The sequence below is a fragment of the Globicephala melas genome, chromosome 7 (assembly GCF_963455315.2).
Source record: "Globicephala melas chromosome 7, mGloMel1.2, whole genome shotgun sequence".
Lineage (NCBI taxonomy): Eukaryota > Metazoa > Chordata > Mammalia > Artiodactyla > Delphinidae > Globicephala > Globicephala melas.
In genome coordinates, this window is record NC_083320.1 from 71,712,416 (window position 1) to 71,735,255 (window position 22,840).

Consider the following 22,840-nt stretch of genomic DNA (forward strand, 5'->3'; position numbering starts at 1 on the left):
AATTAAACAAGATCATGTAAATTTAATACAACAGTTCAGTAAATGGTGGAGGTTATGAGCAGAGCTCAAGTGATTACCTAATCATATCCATTATTAGTGAATATAAGTTTCTTAAAATTCTTCACCTGTTACAAAGTTGAAAACAATGTCTAATGTAAAGTGGTATTTTCTAAAATGATTTTATGAATGATACACCACTTTTATAGTTAGCAGTATTTTGATCAAGTTTGCCAGCAGAAGAATGTGTAACGTTACATGCTTTTCTGTATCAGCTACCTATTGCCACATTAAGGCCAACCACAAAACCTCAGTGGTGTACAGCTCTAAGCATTACCTATTTGTGCGGATGGAATGAGCTGGTGGCAAATTAGCAGTTAGGCATCTCTGCTGATCTTGGCTGGGCTTTTTCACATTAGTGGAGTCAGCTGCCTCCATGTGTCCCAACCTCAGGCAGCCTAGCCCGAACTTGTCCTCATAGTAAAGGGCAAGGCACAAGAGTAAAAAGAGTAGAAAGAGTACAGGTATACTTTCAGACTTCTACTTGCATCACACTGTTTACATCCCATTGGCCAAAGAAGATCACATGGCTGAACTCAAAATCAAGGAACAAGAAGATATATTCCACGCATGTCTTGATGAGAGGGGACCGCAAAGTCACATTACAAATGGCATGGATAGTCAAGGAATGAAGACTTGGGACCATTAATTATGTCAGTCTATCCCAGTTTCATACATTTGTCCTTAAAAAGTATGAGAACGAGGTTGTCCTTAAAACTCATTGACATTCTGTACTCTTTATTTAGGAGATGTAGTCGCTTTCCTTCATAAATGAAAATATCAATGGATTCAAAAATTTTACCATTTATATAGCGGACTGAAATGCTAAGTTTGGGAGCTTTGTTCTATTTTGGGTTCTCTTTCTTTTTTTTATGTATTTTGTTATTTTTAAGACTGAAGCTGAATCACTTTTTTTTACATATTAGCAGGTACTTTCATTATAAGTGAGGGTTACATGAAATGTGAAAAAAAATGTACTTATATTAGCCTTTACAATGAGGAGTAAGAGAGGCATCATTTTTCTTATGTATATGGGATCATATTCGATGAAATAGTTTGGCAATTTCTAGGGGAAATGAACATGACATTTTCTGAGGTTCTCCTACTTGGTATCTAATGTTTGGCAATTTTCTTAAAAATTATGTCCTTCATGATGATACCAGTTTCACAGGTATTGTTTTTAGGTTAGCAGTTATGTAAAGTTGTTAATAACATTCCTTGAAATTTTGTATTTTTCAGAAATAGCCAGGCAAGCAGCACAAATAAAGCTTTTGAGAAAACTGCAAAAGCAGGAACAGGCTCGGGTTGCCAAAGAAGCTAAAAAACAACGAGGTGGGTGATTTAAATGGTAGCCTAAACTTGAAGAGTGAGGATTGGGTAATTCATAAGAGGCATCTCTTCTTTGTTCCTTTTCTGATGATATCTGTGCCTTGATTTTTCATCATAGCAATAATGGCTGCTGAGGAGAAGCGAAAGCAAAAAGAACAGATAAAGATTATGAAACAACAGGTATGTTTATTCATTGGAACTGATTTTTAAAACACAGGCATTGTTTTGGGGATCTATCTGTATCTTTCTCTGTGTACATTATTTTCATTTTGATTTCTGAAATAACTGTATTTCACATTAATGTTATGTATCTTATTTAGAAAGTTGTCCTCTTTCATTAGTTAAAATTCACCTCATTTTATTTTTTTTAATTTTTATTATTTTTATTTATTTATTTATTTTTGGCTGCATTGGATCTTCCTTGCTGCACAGAGGCTTTCTCTAGCTGTGGCAAGCGGGGGCTGTTCTTCACTGCAGTGCGCGGGCTTCTCACTGCGGTGGCTTCTCTTGTTGCAGAGCACGGGCTCCAGTAGTTGTGGCACGTGGGCTCAGTAGTTGTGGCACGTGGGCTCTAGAGCACGGGCTCAGTAGTTGTGGTGCACAGGCTTAGTTGTTCCGTGGCATGTGGAAAGTTCCCGGACCAGGGCTCAAACCTGTGTCCCCTGCATTGGCAGGTGGATTCTTAACCACTGGGCCACCAGGGAAGTCCCTAAATTCACCTCATTTTAAAGCGAAGTCTTCTACTTCCAAGTTTTTCTAAGAATTGATTACCACCGGAGCCTGTGCTCCACAACGGGAGAGGCCACAACAGTGAGAGGCCCGCGTACTGCAAAAAAAAAAAAAAAAAAATTGCTTACCAAACAGTAAATTTTGTATAAGTACTTTTAATATCCTGATAGACTTTGAATATAAGTTGACATCATGAATAACTTTCAAACTTTTTAAATTAATGTATTAGTAAATGAAGGATATTCCTTAAATATTCAAATTTTAATAAGAAATGTTGTTGTCCTAAAACATGTAAAATACTAGTAAAAAATTAAATTCAAGTTATATAGAATAAGGCTTGCCTCCATTGCTTGTGATTGCTTTCAGAGTTACTAAAAAATTACTGCAGTCGTCTCTCAGTATCCACAAGGGATCGGTTCCAGGACCCCCATGGATACCAAAATCCACAGATGCAAGTCCCTTATGTAAAATGGTGTAGTATTTGCATATAACCTATGCACATCTTCCTGTATACTTTAAATCATCTCTTGATTATTTGTAATACCTAATACAATGTGAAGGCTATGCAAATAGTTGCCAGCATGGGGCAAATTCAAGTTTTGCTTTTAGGAACTTCCTGAAAAATTTTTTTTCTAATTTATCTTTGATCCATGGTTGGTAGAGTCCATGGATACAGAACCTGCAGGTAAGGAGAGCCAACTACAGTGCAAACAATGAAAAAAGCATCATTTCAGCAGCATTCTGTTGTATATCTACAGTACCTCTCCTGTGTGTAGTTTTCAAAATTAAGTATAGGTAAATAAAGTAATTTTAAAATTCTTACAGGTAAAGTATTATATGACAAGATATTCAACTTTATTGAAGATGGGAATGTGTACACTACTCTCCCATCTCCATATATTCACTGTAATCATTAAAGCAGAAAGGAAATGGGGATAACTAATATTCTTTAAAAAATTTTTAAATGGCAAGTAGTTATTTCTGAGTATGAAATGAAACCAATTGTGTTATTATATAAATAGCTGCTAAATAAATGGCTTGGATTGGATTTGATGTGGCTGTCTCGAAGGTTCTTTCCAGTATTGACTAAAGCAGTATGATTAGAAAGAGTTGATATGGAATTGGGATTCAGAATTTAGTTTACAGTCAGGCAGACTGTAAGAGTTGAATATGGGCTCTGCTACTTAAGAATTTTGTAACCTTAGATGAATTTCTCAACCTCTAAGTCTCTGTTTCCTCCACTGTGAAAGAAAATAACTGCATTATCTGAAGATTAAATGAGGTGATAAATGTAAAGTACATGCAACAGTGCCTGGCACAAAGCAAATGCTCACTTTTTAAAAGATGATATAAAACACCAAACTGCATACTAAACTCTTTTACCGTAATTTAAAGTAGTCAGCAGTAAACTTGAATTCCTTTAGTTTGTTAATTCCAAATAGTTTGTTAATTGTCACTGCTAAAGACACTGTAAGATTGACTTATAAATATCTAGTCTAATGAATGCCTTTGTTAAAATATAAATATTTACTGTATATCACATATATATAAAAATAAGTTTATGTTTCATTTTCAAGTGAAATACTATTGTTTCTAAATATTATACCTTTTTATAGCTCATCCTATTTCCTAATGGCTAGAGATCCATCAAATCTTATCAGCACTTTAAATTCAGCTTTGTGACCCTAAAGTCTTGAAGTGGCTACAACCTAAATATACATGCTCATCAAAAAATCAGCTGCATAGCACAGGGAGCTCAGCTCTGTGCTTTGTGACCACCTAGAGGGGTGGGATAGGGAGTGTGGGAGGGAGATGCAAGAGGGAGGAGATATGGGGATATATGTATCTGTATAGCTGATACACTTTGTTATAAAGCAGAAACTAGCACACCATTGTAAAGCAGTTATACTCCAATAAAGATGTTAAAAAATAAAAAAGCATTGGAGTACCAACGTTTCAGCAACGTTAATACAAATGAGCTGATCATAGAGTTTTGTCAAGATATTTATCTGAGGCTAGTTTCAGAATACAGTCTGACTTATTCCTTATTGCCAACAAAGTGAATCAAAGTATAGCTTAGGTCTACTCACATAGTCAGTTACATAATGCCTATTTTAAAGTCAGCTTTAGATCTAGAATAAAATAGTAGCATGTGCTTCTGGATTATTTTTTCCACCTAGTAGGCCAGTATCACCAGATAGTCCTCAAGACAATATTCTGGAAGCTTACAGAAGCATTATTATGAAGCAGAAGGAACAAAAGCATTGGAATGTGACCAAGGCTCTGTATTTACTATTTGATTTAAGGCAAAATATTTACTCTCTAGGAACTTTAGCTTTCTATTAGGTAAAAAGAAGATAATTTCAACTCTTTTCATGATCAATAAGATATTTTATGTAGAGTGCCCAGTTGAGGGGTTGGATACCCAATATTATAAAGTGAATCTGTATTATAATAACTTATAAATAATGTTTATCTCTACTAATGCTAATGACACCACTACCATATATATGTGTGTGTGTATATATATGTCTATGTATGTCTATGTATGTATATATTGAGATCAATAACATCAGTGTACATAAAAAGAAATGTTTAAAAACGTTAAAGTATAGCTTGCAAAGGTACAGCTAGCATCTGGAAATTGGAACAGGTATTATAACATTAAGCAGTATAAAATGTGTTCGCTCTGGAAATCCTACGACAAATGCAATTTGCTAGTAGGAAAATTGGGGTGTTTGGGGGCAAACGATGTATTATTATTGAGTACCAGTTTGGGACATTCAAAGGGGTTTCTGAACATGAAATTGTTAACATTGTGCTGATAGCATATGAGATAATGTTTTTAAATCAAAATGTAAAGTTTTATCAAACTTTAATCACTGAATTCTAAAACAATAACTAGTACATTAAATTTAAACAATGTGAACACCAATTATGCCATTGGAATCATTCTCTAGAATGTTCAATTGTAATTAAGCCTTTTAAAAATAATATTACAGATTATTTCTGAATTTGGCTTATTGTAGTAGTTAAAAGCAATGTAGGGCTTCCCTGGTGGCACAGTGGTTGAGAGTCCGCCTGCCGATGCAAGGGACACGGGTTCGTGCCCCGGACCGCGAAGATCCCACATGCCGCGGAGCGTCTGGGCCCGTGAGCCATGGCCGCTGAGCCTGCGCGTCCGGAGCCTGTGCTCCACAATGGGAGAGGCCACAACGGTGAGAGGCCCGCGTACCGCAAAAAAAGAAAAAAAAAAAAAGCAATGTAATATTATCATGTGAAGTAAGAAATTATAGTATGGAAATTGTTAATGATAATCGATTACAGTTGTGTGGCACCACACACTTTTTTTTTTATTATAAATTTATTTATTTTGGCTGCGGTGGGTCTTCGTTGCTGCCCGCGGGCTTTCTCTAGTTGCGGTGAGCGGGGGCTACTTTCCGTTGCAGTGCACGGGCTTCTCATTGCAGTGGCTTCTCTCATTGCGGAGCACGGGCTCTAGGCACGCGGGCCTCAGTAGTTGTGGCTCGCGGACTCTAGAGCGCAGGCTCAGTAGTTATGGCACACGGGCTTAGCTGCTCTGCGGCATGTGGGGGTCTTCCCAGACCAGGGCTCGAACCCGGGTCCCCTGCATTGGCAGGCGGATTCTTAACCACTGTGCCACCAGGGAAGCCCCTGCCACACACTTTTTTAAGCATTTTTAGTTTATTCATGACATAGTGAGAGAGGGCAAACACCTCTCCCCATTTTATACAAGAGTAGTTATTCTTTGCTCAAGATCATCGTATGAATGACAGTAACTCAGGACTAGCCTTAGGTATTCTCACTCCTGATACATTATTTTTCTACTTTTCTGTCCTGTTTTTATTTAAAACTAAGTATAATTGTAACTGCAGATACTTATAAAAATTCACAGGCTAAATGAGTTTAGTTTATGTAGTTTCTGTATACATATTTAGCATTTGTATTTTACAAATTGTTTTGAGAAATTTTATAAAGTCATATTAATTTGACATGAACTTATATATGATGTTAAACTAAACAAGTTTTACATCCACCATGGGCAACCTTTGGTAACTCTGTATTTATATCTTAACTTATTTGATTTGACTTAAATACTTTTCACCTAGATATTTAGTTTATTTTATTATCTTAAATTATTATAATTTTTTCTACAGGAAAAAATTAAGAGAATACAACAAATCAGAATGGAAAAAGAGCTTCGAGCCCAGCAAATTCTAGAGGTAGAATTCTTAAATGTGATATGATTAAAGTAATATAGTCATATATTTTAAAGTCTCCCAAAATAAAAATCTTACCTACATATTCTGTCACTTATACAAATTAATATGTCCATCAGAAACTCTCTTTAAACATAATGCATAGAGTAAGACCTTATCTGATCCTTATTTAGCAGACTCATCTAATCCTAACAACCCAGGAAATAAGACAAAAGAGAAGAAGAAAACAGGGAAACCTCTGAACAGCCAGTATAGGTGTCATAAGGTTCATGTGCTGAAACTCGTGTTCTTTACTTTTAGAAAACTCATTAGGACTTATAGTCAGATATTTACTTTTAATTTAGAAATAAAACATTACAAGAGTGAAAGTAAATTTTAAACGTAGAAACAGTTTAATCAGCTTGTTTTTTTGGCTTCTAATATACCCTGCTTCCCCACAAGCTGATGGAATAGGACTAGAGGACATATATTGGAATCAGTAAAATAATAGCCACAAGATAGCAAGGGAAAATACAGAAAAACTCCAACCAGCATGTATAGGAATTCAAAAGCCTACCAAGAGTCTGTAATCTTTTAGTTGAATAGCAAGCAATTTTCAACACCTTAGCAGCTGAAAGGCATTACTCTGTGGAACTGTACAGTATAATAACTGATGTTCAGAATAATTGCCCCAAGTCATCAAGAAAAAGCCAAATTATATTTAGCGTAATGTGTCTAAGCAGTATATATCTCAAAACTATTTCCATCCAAAATAGTGAAAATAAACTTTTAATGTTCAGAATTGCTATAACCTCCCAGCTATTCAGGAAACTCTTGGTATAAACGATTTATTCCCTGAGGGTGTCAAATAGCTGAAGTGTTCTATGTTACATGATTATTCCTTCTAGAAATATACACATGTTTCCTTATCCATTTCAAATTAATTTAAAAAATTCAAATCAAAAGTACTCCTACCTTCAAGTAAATTAACAATAGCTACTGGATAGTTATCAAACTACTAGATAATTAATGACTTTAACATTATGACGCTCAGATTTGGTATCATGACCTTGATATTCAAAATGTACTTCATGAAAGATTATAAGTTTCCATTCTATCTTTTTAAAAAACCTTGAATTTAATCACAATATACAGCTAGAGAAAATCAGATTTAATGTGTTTCATTTATATCAGCTGAGTAATGGATTACTTTATCTCAAATTTCAAGTATTAAAAAAATCCAAATAGACATGTTCATTTTTAAATGTGTTACTGATTTATTATTTAAGTAACTTTTATTATCAGTTAAAATCTATCCCATCTTCTAAATTTTTTATGATCATTTTTTACTTTTAAAAATCAGAAAAAAAAGGAAAAATTACATAAAATTTTTCTGTGATTAAGTTTTAATGTAAAATAATAAACACTCAATTATTTCAGACTTTTAATAGAGTTTGAAGAAGTCAAGAAAAGCTGACATACGCTTATGAATTTAAGAATTTTTTATATCTTAATGCTAATCTATACATTAGAAATGAAATTAGTATGTTAAGTACAATATTAACTGTGGGAAAATCTGTAATTGTTTACATATATGTTCCATGTTGTTTTGTACCTGTGAGGCATGTAGCTCCATTTTCAAGTCATAGATTACTTTCAAGTTGCAGTGGTGCTGTTGCATGACTTTGAGACCTGTTTTGCATGCACAGGCAAAAAAGAAAAAGAAGGAAGAAGCAGCAAATGCCAAATTATTGGAGGCCGAGAAACGAATAAAGGTTAGTTTAGATGAGAATCAGTTTTCATTTTTCAAAAATAAAAACTGTATATTATACCAGTATCAATTGTATTAAAAAAAAGCCCTCCTCAAAATGACTATCTAAAAAAATGTTTAGCACAGATAAAACATGTGTATAGTGTGTGTTTTTATTGTATGTATATTGTATGTATATTTTTATATTTCGTTATACAGGTTATATGTGATACTTTGAGCTCTTTAAATAGCAGACCAAATCAGAAATGCAAACTATTGCATAATACCTGTATATAGTTTTGATGGATAAGATCTCCCCAGAGCTATTTTGTATCATTTATGTTTAAGTTTCAAAATGTGTTCCAAATCCGATTCTCTCCTTAGATTATAACGTTCTCTTTGTTAATGTCTAATAACTGTTTTAACTATTAAAAAGTGAAAAGCCTACAGAAACAAAAACCTAACTTTATCAGCTATAATTTACCAATAATAAAAGTAGCCATTGTTACATATTGTAACTTGATGTGTTGTTTGGGGATGTTTTGGTTTTGATTTTCTGGTGTGAAACATAAGAGAGTTGGACCCTCACTCCCCCACCAGCCTCCACCCCGACACACATTACACCCCTACCTTCCATTTTTTCTGATAGTTATTTACTGAAATTGGGCAGCCATGTGGTCCTACTGGTTCAAGAAACAGCCACTACAGCTATATCTTATAAAACCAGGGAACTGTTTGTTACCTTTTTCTACATAGACTCTCTTACTTTGTTCTTTAAATTTCTACTCCTTTTCAAAATGGCTGCCCTTAATATTAATTAATCCGTATTTTATCTTTATAAAAAGATTCAAATTGGTGACATTCCCAGAACTGTTTGGATTAAGCCCTACCCCTTTGGGATGGTGCCCTCAATCATAGGTGGACATAAAAATCTCCAGCTGATTCCTTTTCTCTTGTCACTTTCATTCCTACACAGTGATGGAAATGATATAGATGCTGTTAATCCCAGAGTGTATTTAGGGATTTATATTCAGAGTGGAGAGAGTTTTAATTAGCTAGATTTGAGGGTTGCTTCATTATGTTTTCTTTTTTTTTTTTTTTTAGTGCCAGTTTTATCTGATATGCTCTATCTAGCTAGTCAGTTCAGTGAATGGGTCATTGAAGTGTGTTTACTATTAGGTCACTGAATCTTAACTCTAAATGTCTACTGAATAAGGATCCTTGCTCCTGTCCTACAGTTTTTATATATTAGGTAGAACCATATGAAGTTGCCACTACATAAGTAAAAAATTATTGGATGTTTGCAGTTTCATATGGTTCAACCTAATGGAAGACTATAGAATCTCAGAAAAGGAACTTCTAATACTTGTTGCATGTTCTAAATTTTCCCTAAAAATCCATCTTAAAAGTTTCTTATTTTTAAGGAAAAAGAAATGAGAAGACAACAAGCTGTTCTTCTAAAGCATCAGGTCTGTAGACACATAGTTATACAGTTGTCGAAATGTACATTTTATAATTTTTCTTAAATCTATTTTTGGAAAAATCTTCAAGATATTTTCTTTAAAAGTTCCAGTATAATTCCTGCTTAAATTCCTGGTTTTGGGATTGGTGTCTTTCGGGGGGTTAAAAATTGGTTTCATGACTCTGTGATTTCTGTTTCATAATGTTGTGCCAACTCTTTCTACCAGGAGTTGGAGAGGCATAGACTAGATATGGTATGGGTATGTTTATTTCTGTACATCTAACACCGCATTGTGATTTGGTTGTGATATGGTTGTCATAGCAATGCATAAAGTGTAGCACTGGCTGCTGTCATATTACATACTGCTGCATGGCTTTACAGCACAGTGCATTGCATACATCTGCTTGTCTGTCTATAAAGAAATATGGTACATTTCCAAGATTTTCAATTGAATTGGGCAGGCCTTATATAAGGCTGCTGTCTAAAAGTTTACGTTACTGATGTCACAGTGAAAGTTGGATCACTATCCAATTAGATACGACTATGACCCATATTCTCCCATCATTCTAGATGCAAAACTGCCATTGAATACAATGGGAATTTTGAGTTAGGTTGATGAGAGAATATGAAATATATTCTGGTTTTATGGACAAATTTTAGAAATTTTTAGAAATATCCCTTTGGGGGAACCACGTATATTTAATCAAAAAGAATGATTCAGTACTATAGCTATGTGACTTTTTTATTTTAAAGTAAAATGAGACTATCGAAGTAAGCTAATGCTTACCTTATTTTCACACTGTGCCTTTTAGATTCCACTTACGCGCCCATGGTGCAGCTTTTGTGGCTTTAAATAGTGCATCAAGTGGCAGACATCAGTAAACAGGAATATCCCATTTCATTGATGTTGTTATATGAATCATGCCTATAACAGCTTGAAAAAAACTTTCTAATTTGTCGGTGGCTTATTGGATTTACAAAATGATAGTGTACTTGAAATAAAAATAACTAATTCTAAAACCATGAAGTGAAAGTGAATATAAATCAATTTCTACCTGATCTAAAAATTTAAGAACAGCACAACCTTTGGTTTAATTGGCTGTAGTACATATTTGTGGTTTTTCTAATAGCAGATGTAAGGTAACTGACCTGTTCCAGCCAACCATTATGCTTTTTGTTCTGCCAGCTTTTGAAGGAGCATCACAACTGACCATAAGTAAACCTTGTATGCTTCTGTTTACACTGTCTCCATGTTCATTGCTTTACCTTTTTGCTTTTGATTGTTCTTGTATTTGCTTTCTAAACCTGAACTAAAACATGCACAGACTGGCCATTCTTGTCTTATATTTAGTATTTACTGTGACTTGTCTATAAATGCTAAACATGCTATACCGAGTTTTTTTGTTCTGTTTTGTTTTGTTTTTCCATTTGAAAATCAAACTATTAACTATGGTTGAGTTATATTCCTAATTTTATCTGGCCTAATAGGAACGAGAGAGAAGGAGACAACATATGATGCTTATGAAAGCTATGGAAGCGCGTAAAAAAGCAGAAGTAAGTGTATGTTTCTGGAAAAATATTATCTTGTCATAAATTAATATTTTTTCTTAAAACATTGGCTCTTCTAAGTATAGATTTTTTGGAGTAGGGATTGTCATGATTTACCGACTCTCATACATAAGCAAACCAAAGGTTAGAGATAGTAACCGAGTGTTAGAACATAAAAGAATCCATAGGATGGATTCCAATGTATGAGTTAATTTTCTTGGCTGAGATTTTTTATTTTTATTATTTTTTTTATTATTATTTTTTTTATTTTTGCGGTACTAGGGCCTCTCACTGTTGTGGCCTCTCCCGCTGCGGAGCACAGGCTCCGGACGCGCAGGCTCAGCGGCCATGGCTCACGGGCCCAGCCGCTCTGCGGCATGTGGGATCTTCCCGGACAGGGGTACGAATGCGCGTCCCCCGCACCGGCAGGCGGACTCTCAACCACTGCGCCACCAGGGAAGCCCCTTGGCTGAGATTTTAATTACCTTTTTAAAATATAGTGAATGGCATTCATTTGGATAAAATGAATTCTTCTTACTGTGACTAGAGTTTCACAAAATTACAGGCATGCCTAGACAAATCCTATGTGTCCTAATTCAAACATCAGTCAGTTCAGCCATGGACTTCTGCCCTCAGAATTACTCTTTAGCATTCTATGTGTAAAATTAGGCCTAAGTACTATCTTTGAAATAGACTTTTACCGTATACTTCAGAATAAGAAAATTATTGCAATAAGTCAAAATGAACTTATATGGATGTTAATAGAAATCACTTAAAGGTTAAAAAATGTTACAAAGGAATGCATTCTGAATTAAAGCAGTTGAATAGAGGTATGGCCATTATAACCAGGGCTTTGGAGTTTCAGAGACTCAGATACCTATGCTGGCTCTAAACCAACTTGCTTTAAGCTCGTCAGGTTATTTCTTCTTTAAAATTGAGAAAATGATTCTGGTAGGATTATAAGATTATCAAGTGGGATAAGCATTTAATAAATAATAATTAATGAAAATGAGACTATTTGGTCTAGAAGTTGAGTGCCCTATATTTCAGTTTTTTAGCCTCAGCTGTGGCTTAAACTCTCATTACAGATTTCTGATATGAAGGCACAGTATGTGTATTGTTTAGGAACCTGGACATTGTAACCAAATGATCAGGATTTGAATTCTAATTTCATACATTCCAGCTATATGACCTTGGGCAAGTTATTTAATCTCTCTGCGATTCAGGTTTTTCATCTGTAAAATGGAGATGATACTAATTCCTATTTCATAGGGTTTGTAGTTATGATTAAATGGGTGTGTGTCTATATGAGCGTATGTGTAAAGTTCTTGGAACGGTGCCTGGCACCACATAGTGCCTACTTACTTATCACAATAAGTTATTTATTACTATGTAGGTGTTTTTTTCCTTACTTGTTAATTATCCAGGGCCACTGACACCCTCTACACCTAACACAACAAGGGAATCTACACATGGATTTATAAACACAATCTCTGAAAAATGACAGGCAGGGAAAGAGAGAGAGGTGACAGATTCCAGGATTGGGCATGGCTGCGAACTCTGTTCCCTTCTGAATGCAGTGGCGGGAAGAGTAGGGAAGGGGATTAATTAAAATTCTAAAAGCTCGACCTAATTTTCTCCTATCTGGAGAGATGGGAACTGAGGGAATAACTCAGGGAAAAGACCTGGAATATCCCTCAAGAGTCAAGTTCTTCCCTGCCAGGTATTCCTCTTACCAGAAGGACCAAGAAGAACCAGGGCTTGTTATTCTGATTTTTCCTCTTGGAGAGGAAAGCTAAAGAAAGGCAGAATAATGAAAATAACCAAGAGCATTATCTCCAGACGTACTAGGATTTGGTAGAAGGGGACACCCAAGAGAATAATAAGGATAAGATCATCCGAGGGAGTGAATGCTCAGGTTAAGAGGTACCCAAAAGGCCCAAAAGTCATGACCTCTCTCACTGGTTTTTTTATATTTGCTCTGTGGCCTGGGAGGAGAGTAAGAAAAGCTGCTGAAGAGAGGTGAGTAAGATCTGCATTGAGTGGAAGGTAGCAACCATGGGATAAATGAAGATAATTCAAATGAAATCTTCTAAGAATCTCTCAAGACCCAAGAGCATCTTTCATGGGAAAAGGATATACCCTTGACTAGATAGAGTGAAATCAGGTACACTGCTTCCAATAAAACTCGGAAAGGGATATGAGAAACCGGGTACAGCTCTCCCTCTTCTAGCTACCTTCATCCTCAGAAAAAAAGGAACATGAATAGCATACAAAATACTCTTCAATTTGAAGTACTTTGAAATATAAAAACAATTATCAGATAAAGTGAGAAGAAACTAAAGGAAAATTAACCCACCTACATTGGAGCAATGCAAGTTCGTGATAGGGCTGCCCGTATCAAGCATGAGTAATTAGAAAAGAAATGCAAGAAAACTGCCAAAATATCAAACCAAAAATATATGTGTGTACGCACGTGTGCATGCATGTATACATAAAGTAACAGCTTAAAGCATAATAACTTAAAGAACCTGTTTTCCCTGCTTTCATTCTTGCTTTCCTCAGCACACTCCCTATGCATTCTCCACAGAGTAGCCGGAGTGATCTATTCAAAAAAGAAACCAGATTATATCTGGATAAACACTATCCAGTGGCTTCTCATTACAGTAGTAATAAAGTCCAAATTCCTCACCAGTGACATATCAGACCCACATGCTCTGACCTCTGCCAACCTCTCCAACTTTACCTCATACAATTTGTACCTTATGTACTATGTTCCAGACATTTTTGTCTTTTTATTATTTCTAAACAAAGGGTCTTTACTGTTGCTGTTCTTCCACTGAATATTCAAGTGGTTCTTGTCTATTGTTCAGTCATAGGTCAAATATTAACTTATCAAAGAGGCCTTCCCAGAACAGAGTACATTATATGTTTTCTGTCTATATAATTTTCTTTATATAATAATAATAAAGTCATTTTACTTTATTCTAGGTGGTTTTCTTTTTTTAAACACTTAGGAACTATTATTTAAAATAACAATACAACAACATATGTTACAAATAATCCTTTATCAGGATGTTTGAGAGAATCCCATAGGTAAAGCTGAATTCTCAAAATATTTTTATCCTCTGATAACTATAGACCTGTGAACAGGACTAGAGAATTTTACCAGTTATTCAGATTTTTTTTTTTTTGGCCACACCGTGCGGTATGCAGGATCCTAGTTCCCTCCGACCAGGGTTCAAACCGCGACCCCTGCATTGGGAGCTGTGTAGTCTTCTTAACCACTGGACCACCAGGGAAGTCCCCAGTTATTCAGATCTTAAATTGTGTTCCTCTGTTGAATGATACCTATAGATCTTAGTAATCAACTAAGTATGTTTTTACATTTCTTAAAAGACTGTTGTGTACACAGCATTAAATTAGATGCTGCAGGAAAAGCAAAAAAATTAAAGACGCTTTTTATCATATCAGAGAGAGAAATCTTTACAGTATAAACAGTTAAGCAGTGACTAGGCATATATTTTTACTGATAATCCAAACTTTCACCATATCTTTTACATAAACTTACACCTCCGTGAATATTAACAAACCCTTCCTATGTCTATTTGTTCATTTCTTCATTATTAATGTGCATGAGATGTAACTAGAGTAATGCCAGTAATGGGCACATCTTGGCTTCATATTCTGCCTCTTATTACCTCCTAACAGCTCAACTGCAGTTTTTTCTGTTATTAACTGTTAAAAGAACAAACTTTATTGTAAAGTTAAAGCCATATGATACTTAGGCAGGGCCAACTCAAAATTCTAAAATAGCCTATGTGTAACCCTTGATTCTAAACTTTAATACCTTTAGACATTTAATTATTAAGTTGTGAAGAAAAAATAAGATAAACAAAAATGCTGATGTTATGGGTAATGTTTATAGAATTATGAGGTTAAAAAATTAATTGCTTTCACCTTGTTAATTAAAAATCTCTTATAACATCTGAATCTATTCCAAGAAACTCCCATAGTCATCAAAAAGGTAACACAAACACCATTTTTATGTTTCTTTGTGTACACTACACTGATCTTACTTTTTTTTTTTTTTTTTTTTTGCGGTACGCGGGCCTCCCACTGCTGTGGCCTCTCCCGTTGCGGAGCACAGGCTCCGGACGCGCAGCCTCAGCAGCCATGGCTCACGGGCCCAGCCGCTCCGCGGCATGTGGGATCTTCCCGGACCGGGGCACGAACCCCGCGTCCCCTGCATCGGCAGACGGACTCTCAACCACTGCGCCACCAGGGAAGCCCTGATCTTACTTTTTGATTTAGTGTTAACTTATTTTTCACTAAAAACATCCCAAATTTATATTGGTTCCCTAACTTAGGAATCTAATTTCTATAGTTTTTCCTTTATATAAATCTATAATTAATAAGAATATTCAGACATATAAATTACCTTACTTATTATTATATTAATTTTAGTGTATCATCATAGTTCATAAATATTTTTATTATATAATGTAAGGAAGGATAATCTTTAGCCTCATGAATAAAAAAGGCTTATGTCCTAGTATAATTCAAGTCTTAATATATTTGTGCTTTCATTATTACTAATCACTGGAAACTTAGGTTGGTTTAAGCAGTGTGACAAAGTAGCTCAAAATCTCCTGTTTCATTTATAAAAACTTCAAACTGTGTCAGTCACAAATTTATAAACATTTTACTCATATTATCTGAATAATCAACCGTCGTACCCGTAACAGAGTCTTTTGTATGTGTGTTTCCCCAAGGATCAATAAACAACAAAAGGTTGTTAAACATGCGTCTATTACAGAATGACTATGTCAGCACTTTAGGAGACAAAACCATAAAATAGAAGAGAGTAGTTCAGGTTTCAGAAATCATCTAATAATTTGCAAGCATAAAAAATGTATAACCCATTCAATGATTCAAGTCATGAGAATATTTTATAATCCTATATTTATACTAATCATTACTTAGTGAAAAATAAAAAGAATTGCTCATGTAGACAGTTTTGTTTAAACAAACCCATTTTTCAGTTGAAGATATAATAAATGTACTTATATGACATACTTGTGTATTGTACTTTATATAATGTACTTAATTTCAATTTTAAAATTAAATTGTCTTTAAAAACATGTAAGGGCTTCCCTGGTGGCCCAGTGGTTGAGAGTCCGCCTGCCGATGCGGGGGACACGGGTTCGTGCCCCGGTCCGGGAAGATCCCACATGCTGCGGAGCGGCTGGGCCCGTGAGCCATGGCCGCTGAGCCTGTGCGTCCGGAGCCTGTGCTCCGCAACGGGACAGGCCACAGCAGTGAGACGCCCGCGTACCGTAAAAAAAAGCACAAAAAAAACCCCATGTAAAATGATTTTGTATTAACTATTCAGTAAAATGTTAAATGTCATACACATTTAAAAGATACATGCACAATTTTGGAACGAATTATTATCAATGTAATTTAGATGTATTAAAATCTCTACTTATCTGACTCAAGAATTAACAATTTTGATTTTAATTTAGGAGACATTTGTATAGTAGTAGCTACTCTAAGAATATTTGGTGATAGTTAATCTAAAGTAAGTACAGACTTTTGTGTAATACTTTGGTGGATTTTATGAAAATGTGATAACTGGAAATTTTTACTCTTTTTAAATAGTATTTTATATTTATACCTGTAAAATACAATAAAATATAATATAAATAATATATAATTTTATTAAAAATTTAAAATATAAGGATTTCTTTTATCATGGATTCATAATTTTTTCATTTGTTTAAACTTAATTTATTATTACATTTTAAATGTAAAAATAGGTCCTTTAAAAAAATTACCCTGATTTTTCTACTCACGCTCAATATGTGACGTAAAATAGTATCACTTTTATTCTTTATATCTGTCTTCTATAAATGGCTTATGTTATTAATCTTATTTACACTTTATTCTTCTTGCACCCTGAGGTAAATCTGTGTCTCTTAAAGAATATTTATGTCTTTGAAATTTAAGTACAGTTGCTGTGAAAAGAAATGCAATCTCCTAATTATGCCCAGAGCAAACACCTAAGAGACCCAGTAGAATCATAAGATACAGGAAACATAGGCATCTTTGCAACATGGCCTCTTAAAAATGGCCTGTTTGGCAATTTGATAAGTTGTAAAACTTTATAATAACAGATCCTCCTACCACACTCATTGCTTAGTTTTTAAACTTCTATGATTCTAAAATAGAATAAATTCATTTCATACCTTTGTTATTTTGCTATAGAGTTCTAGAAATACTTTCAGTTATGCGTTTAGAGTCCCTAAAATAATCCTTTTATGCATTTAAAATTTTCACCCTATGTATCTTAGGCTATTTAGTGTAATCTAAATTTAACACTTTTGCTATTGAAAAGTGTTGCAACTTCGAATGAAATTTAAATAACTTCTTAATTAGGATATTAGTAATATTTTGATACAGAAAATTTCATTACTATAATTAAGATGATAAAAAGATATTTTATTGTAAATGACATATATACCAAGAATCTACATTTATTTCATAAATTTTTACATCTAGAAAACTGCGTAAGGACGGGGAAAGTTGGGAATAAAGGCCCCAAAAAATTGGAAGGAGGCATTCTAATTTGCTTGTAATTGTTTATAGTCAATCTAAAATATAGTTAAGAGCTATATTTCGTAGTCATTTGTAGACACTGTAAGTTATTGCCCTGAAATTTAAACAATGTGGCATTTGTAAATTTAATCATTCAGCAAATTAATCAATGCTTAAATAATTTTTATATGCTAATGCACACTGTATATGTCCATTAGAGACATATGATAACTATTATAGTTGGAAATAAGAACAATATTTAGACCAGTGCGAGAGGAAAATTGCACTGATACAGGCTTGAGTTGTCAGAGACAAAGATAATATTAAAAACTCTCCTGAGGGCTTCTGGCAAATTATACTGCTGGGAATTGAATAGGTCCACAAAGAGGTGCAGAAGTTGGTTCCTCTGATCTCTAGAAGTTCACACTACAGTGCGAGAGATCAACTTTAAACAAATAATTGTCACTCAGTGCAATAAATGCTGTAATAAGTTATGTGGAAGCTCAAAAAAGGGAAATATTAAAACTCCTGAACTAGCTGTGGGAAAAATTAAAACATAGGCTTTATTTTTGTGTGAAGTAAGAAGGGCTATGCATTCCTGTCAAGAGGGGATGACAGGTACATAAATACAATGTTGCAACTAAACAGGACCTCTGGGATCTTGGGAGGAAGGTACAAAGAGGGGTTAGTCAATTTTAACCTTGTGCATATACCTCTCTTGGCTTTGCTGCTTCTCCTCCTCCTCCCCCCTCCCCCCCCCCCCTCCGCCCCTCATGATCATTATCATTATCATCCAAGCAGTGCCTCAAACTGGTTACACTGTTTGCTCAACACAGTTGTATCACAAAATGTGCCTAGAGTTTGGGAGATTCACTGAGAATCATGAGATAGGAGACCAGAACTTGTGTGGGGCTAGATTGTGACTGTCTTTATATGCCATTTTAAATATTAGTTTATTGTTGAGGGGATCCTAGAAGCTCTGGTTCTTTGAGAGTCACTTTATACCAAAACCGCAGGATTTGTATTAGTCCTATACAATTCAGTAGAAGTCACTAAATAAAGTAGTGAATAAATGCATTAAATTTAGAGACTCCATGTTTCCCTTAAAGTATCCCACTGAGGGAGTAGATGCTTGTCTTTAAGTAATAAAGGTCCTATGAATTTCTAAGATTTCTTGCAAACCTCCGTTTCATCCTAAGGTATAGATGTCACTTTTACATTCTATTCCATATTATGGACATGCTTTTTTAATTTGAAAGATACTGCATATCACTAGGTAAAAATAATATCCAAGAATCGTGCTTTCTCAGCTCTTGGCTGGGAATGTATTACTTCTCCACTCCTCTCTGTCTCCCCCTTGGCATGCTCTGCCGCAGCAGTCAGCGTGCTGTCTTACCAGTGATAATTGAAATGGAAATGGTTAAGATATGGGCAAAAATGCTAATATACTAGAGGAAGCAATAGTGCTAGGTTAAAATTATAGGTAAGAGCTATAATTAGGTAAGACAATTAAGAGAAATTAGGAATAGGAAGGAGGTGGAGGTTTTTAATTAGGATTTGTATGCAAGATGGGAATAATGACCTTCCTAACTGGAGTACACCAATATAAGGAGGTAAGGAAACAATAGATGTTTATCAGGAATAGCAAATAGTTTGACTAAATTTACATAGACTATAACAGTGGGAGATAAGGTTGGAAAAGAAGAGAGTCCTGAATTCAAAAGTAAGGATTTGGACTTTATTTTGGCAAAAATAAAGAAAATTGAAAGACGTATGTGGTAATAGTTTAGAATTGCCTGTTGAGTCTACCATTATTTCTCCTCTAATAAATAAGAGTTGTATTTGATTGGATTGTGGGCAGAGGACAATGAGATATAACCTCACACCTGTCAAAATGCCTTTTATCAAAAAGACAAGAAGTAACAAGTGTTGGCAAGGATGTGGAGAAAAGGGGATGTTTGTCCACTGTTGGTGGGAATGTAAACTCGTGCAGCCACTATAGATAACAATATGGAGGTTTCTCAAAAACTTAAAAATAGAACTACCACATGATTCAGCAATCCCACTCCTAGGTATTTATCCAACGAAAATGGAAACACGAACTCGAAAAGATACATGCACCCCCATGTTCACTGCCTCACTATTTACAATCACCAAGACATGGAAGCAACCTCTGTGTTCATCAATAGATGAATAGATAAAGAAGATGATATATATATGTATATATACAATGGCATATTACTCAGCCATAAAAAAGCATGAAATCTTACCATTTGCGATAGCATGGATGCACCTGGAGGGTATTGTCTTAAGTGAAATAAGTCAGACAAAGACAAACACCATATGATTTCACTTATATGTAGAACCTAGAAAGCAAAACAAACATAAAACAGAAACAAGCTCGTAGATACAGAGAACAAACTAGTGGTTGCCAGAGGGGAGGGGGATTACGGGGAATGGATGAAATAGGTGAAGGAATTAAGATGTCCAGTTATAAAATAAATAAGCCATGGGGATGTAATGTACAGCATAAGGAATATAGTCATTAATATTGTAATAACTTTGTATGGTAACTAGACTTGATTATGGTGATCATTTCAGAATGTATAAAAATATCGAATCACTGTGTTGTACACCTAAAACCAATATAATATTGTAAGTCAGTTATACTTCAGTTTAAAAAGAGAATTGTATTTGATGTGTGACGATAAAGTAATGACACCAGTATTATTATAGAAAGTCACTTCTTCCAAAAGAATGCCATACTCTACAACAGGGAAACAGGATGATTATTTCCATATTGTTGCCATTACCCAAAATAATTTTAAAGCTTTTGGAATTGCCTTCAAAACCCATTTTACATTATTTTAAATGTTGTTTAGAGTGGTAAATAATATTTTTATTTCATCATAGGTGCACATCTTAAGACTAGCTAATTCACTTTGAAAGAACTGCGTTTGCAGATTCAAACATGTTGCTTCCATTTTCATGCTGTAAATCTTTTCTTGCTTCCTTGAGCTACACAAAAATTTTTGTTCATACTAGTTAACTTTTTTTTATTAATACTTACTTGCCCATGTGCATTTTATATACCTGCCTTTATTAATAACTATTTTATTCTCATATTATAACCTGGGAAAGGATTGAATAAATTTTGATAATGAAATAATCTGGGTTGAAACTAATATTGATATTTTGTATATGTATGTATATATACATACAGTCATAAGATGATTTTGAAACTCAAAAGGTGAAAACGCTGAAAAGCAAAATACGTCATTGTTTCTATGTAATTCCAAGTCTATTCCTAAACATCCTAAGAGAATTTTTTTCATGGAAATAACACTTTGATTACTTTTTAAATTTTAACTGGAGGTTTTTTAAACACGTATAATGATTAAACAGAATATGTGGACATGGTTTTCTTTTTAAGGAAAAAGAACGGTTAAAGCAAGAAAAACGTGATGAGAAAAGATTAAATAAAGAACGTAAACTAGAGCAACGAAGATTAGAATTAGAAATGGCAAAGGAACTAAAGAAGCCTAATGAAGACATGTGCTTAGCAGACCAAAAGGTAATTTATCAAGTAAACCATTTCATTAATAAATTTAATTTTTTGTGTTCTCACCTGATTCCTTTGCCAGAGCTGCCATTATGAAAGCCTTGTGTTTTTAGCTGGAGCAGTGGATTTCCAAGTCTAGGTCAATCTGTCCCTCCTGGATGGCCACGAGTAAACCTCTCTAGAGCCCTGTGCTGATAATGGCAGTTCTTAATATACAAACGGAGCACTGCAAACCTTTTTAATTTAAGTAGAAATACTACAGAAATCTATAAAAATGAATTATAGAAATAGATAGGATTTCTGTGTTTCATTTGGTCCTTCCCAGGCATTTAGTTACAGAAAGATCTAACTCCTCCCCCATGCCTCCATGGATGTTTAAATAAATTAGGATTTATAATCTATAACCTCCTTCAATGCTTTAGTGATGGTAGCTAACTATTGAGTATGTTTAGTACATGCCAGGCCCTATGCTAAGTGCTTTAAATGAATTTTCTCATTTAATCCTCACCACAATCCTATAGGACTGGTATTTATGCCCATTTACAGATGAGAAAACTTGAGACACAGAGAGGTTAAGGAACTTGCTCAACATTATACAGCTCATAAGTGGCAACTTGGATGCAGTCCCCAGTTTTTTAAACTCCAGAGCCCATACTGTTTATGATCCTGAAAGCCAAGAAATGTATCCAAGCAAAGTACCTCATGTGTGTTTTCTCTTCCATCATGCTTCACAGATTTATAATATTGCTAAAATACAGAAAAGTAGCAACTTGGAAAGAGCAAAATCACCGTGATAACTGGCATGATTTCACATACTTATGAATAGAAATCAATTATGTTTGGCTATAGTTAAGAAGATAGTATTCCTAGAAAATTATACAATAATGCATATCATATCTATAATACTGTCTCAGTAATAGAATATTATACTTGGTCAATAGCATCTATATTTACTTACATGCCATATGATATACAGATAGTGCTTGTCTCTTGATTATGCAAGCTCTTTTCTAAAGTGCTTAAAGCAAACTTTAGTACCCAAGTGGAAAATTTAATGATACTAATATTCTATTTATTTACCTAGCATAAATGCTTCTAAATAAAAGTGAAAGTATGCATTCTAGTTTTAGTCAATTGGATGTTTAAAATTTCCTAAGCACAGAATGGGTATAGTGGTTAGTCAACACGTTTAATAAGCTCCTGGTGAGCAATTTTTTTAATCCTAAGTGAGCTTTATTTTCTTGCTAATCCTAAATGATCTTTTTTTAATCCTAAATTGTCCTAAGTGATCTTTTGTTTTCATTTAAATCCATATGCACTATATCAAATATTTGTAAGTCCATTTTAAGCCTTACTGTCGTTAGCTTTGTTATATAAATTTTTAGAATCATATGGAAATGTGTATGTCTGATCTGATTCACGAAAAAAGAAAACTCAGAATTAAATGGTTTTCATATGTAACAAAAGATTTGTATGATATCAGCAACTGTCCCTAGTTCTGTGTTTCCACACACTATTAGTAGAAAAAGTCTTTGATTAGTTATTTCAGCAAGCACAGAGTGGAGGAAACGTTTTTGAACAAG

General features: G+C 34.5%; 1 protein-coding gene across 24 annotated transcripts in view; it reads left to right on the top strand.

Annotated features, from left to right (window-relative positions):
* The window catches only part of BAZ2B (bromodomain adjacent to zinc finger domain 2B), a 382,320-nt gene that overhangs the window by 306,613 nt on the left and 52,867 nt on the right, over positions 1-22,840 (top strand). For 19 of the 24 annotated variants that reach the window (XM_060302371.1, XM_060302369.1, XM_060302379.1 and 16 more), the window contains 8 exons: positions 1,297-1,389; positions 1,505-1,566; positions 6,294-6,359; positions 8,045-8,110; positions 9,510-9,554; positions 9,774-9,806; positions 11,036-11,101; positions 21,129-21,269. In XM_060302371.1, the coding sequence (XP_060158354.1) occupies positions 1,297-1,389; positions 1,505-1,566; positions 6,294-6,359; positions 8,045-8,110; positions 9,510-9,554; positions 9,774-9,806; positions 11,036-11,101; positions 21,129-21,269 (572 nt within the window). The remainder of the gene's footprint in view (positions 1-1,296; positions 1,390-1,504; positions 1,567-6,293; positions 6,360-8,044; positions 8,111-9,509; positions 9,555-9,773; positions 9,807-11,035; positions 11,102-21,128; positions 21,270-22,840) is intronic. The other 5 variants (XM_030852663.2, XM_030852671.2, XM_030852678.2 and 2 more) reach the window with 1 other exon arrangement.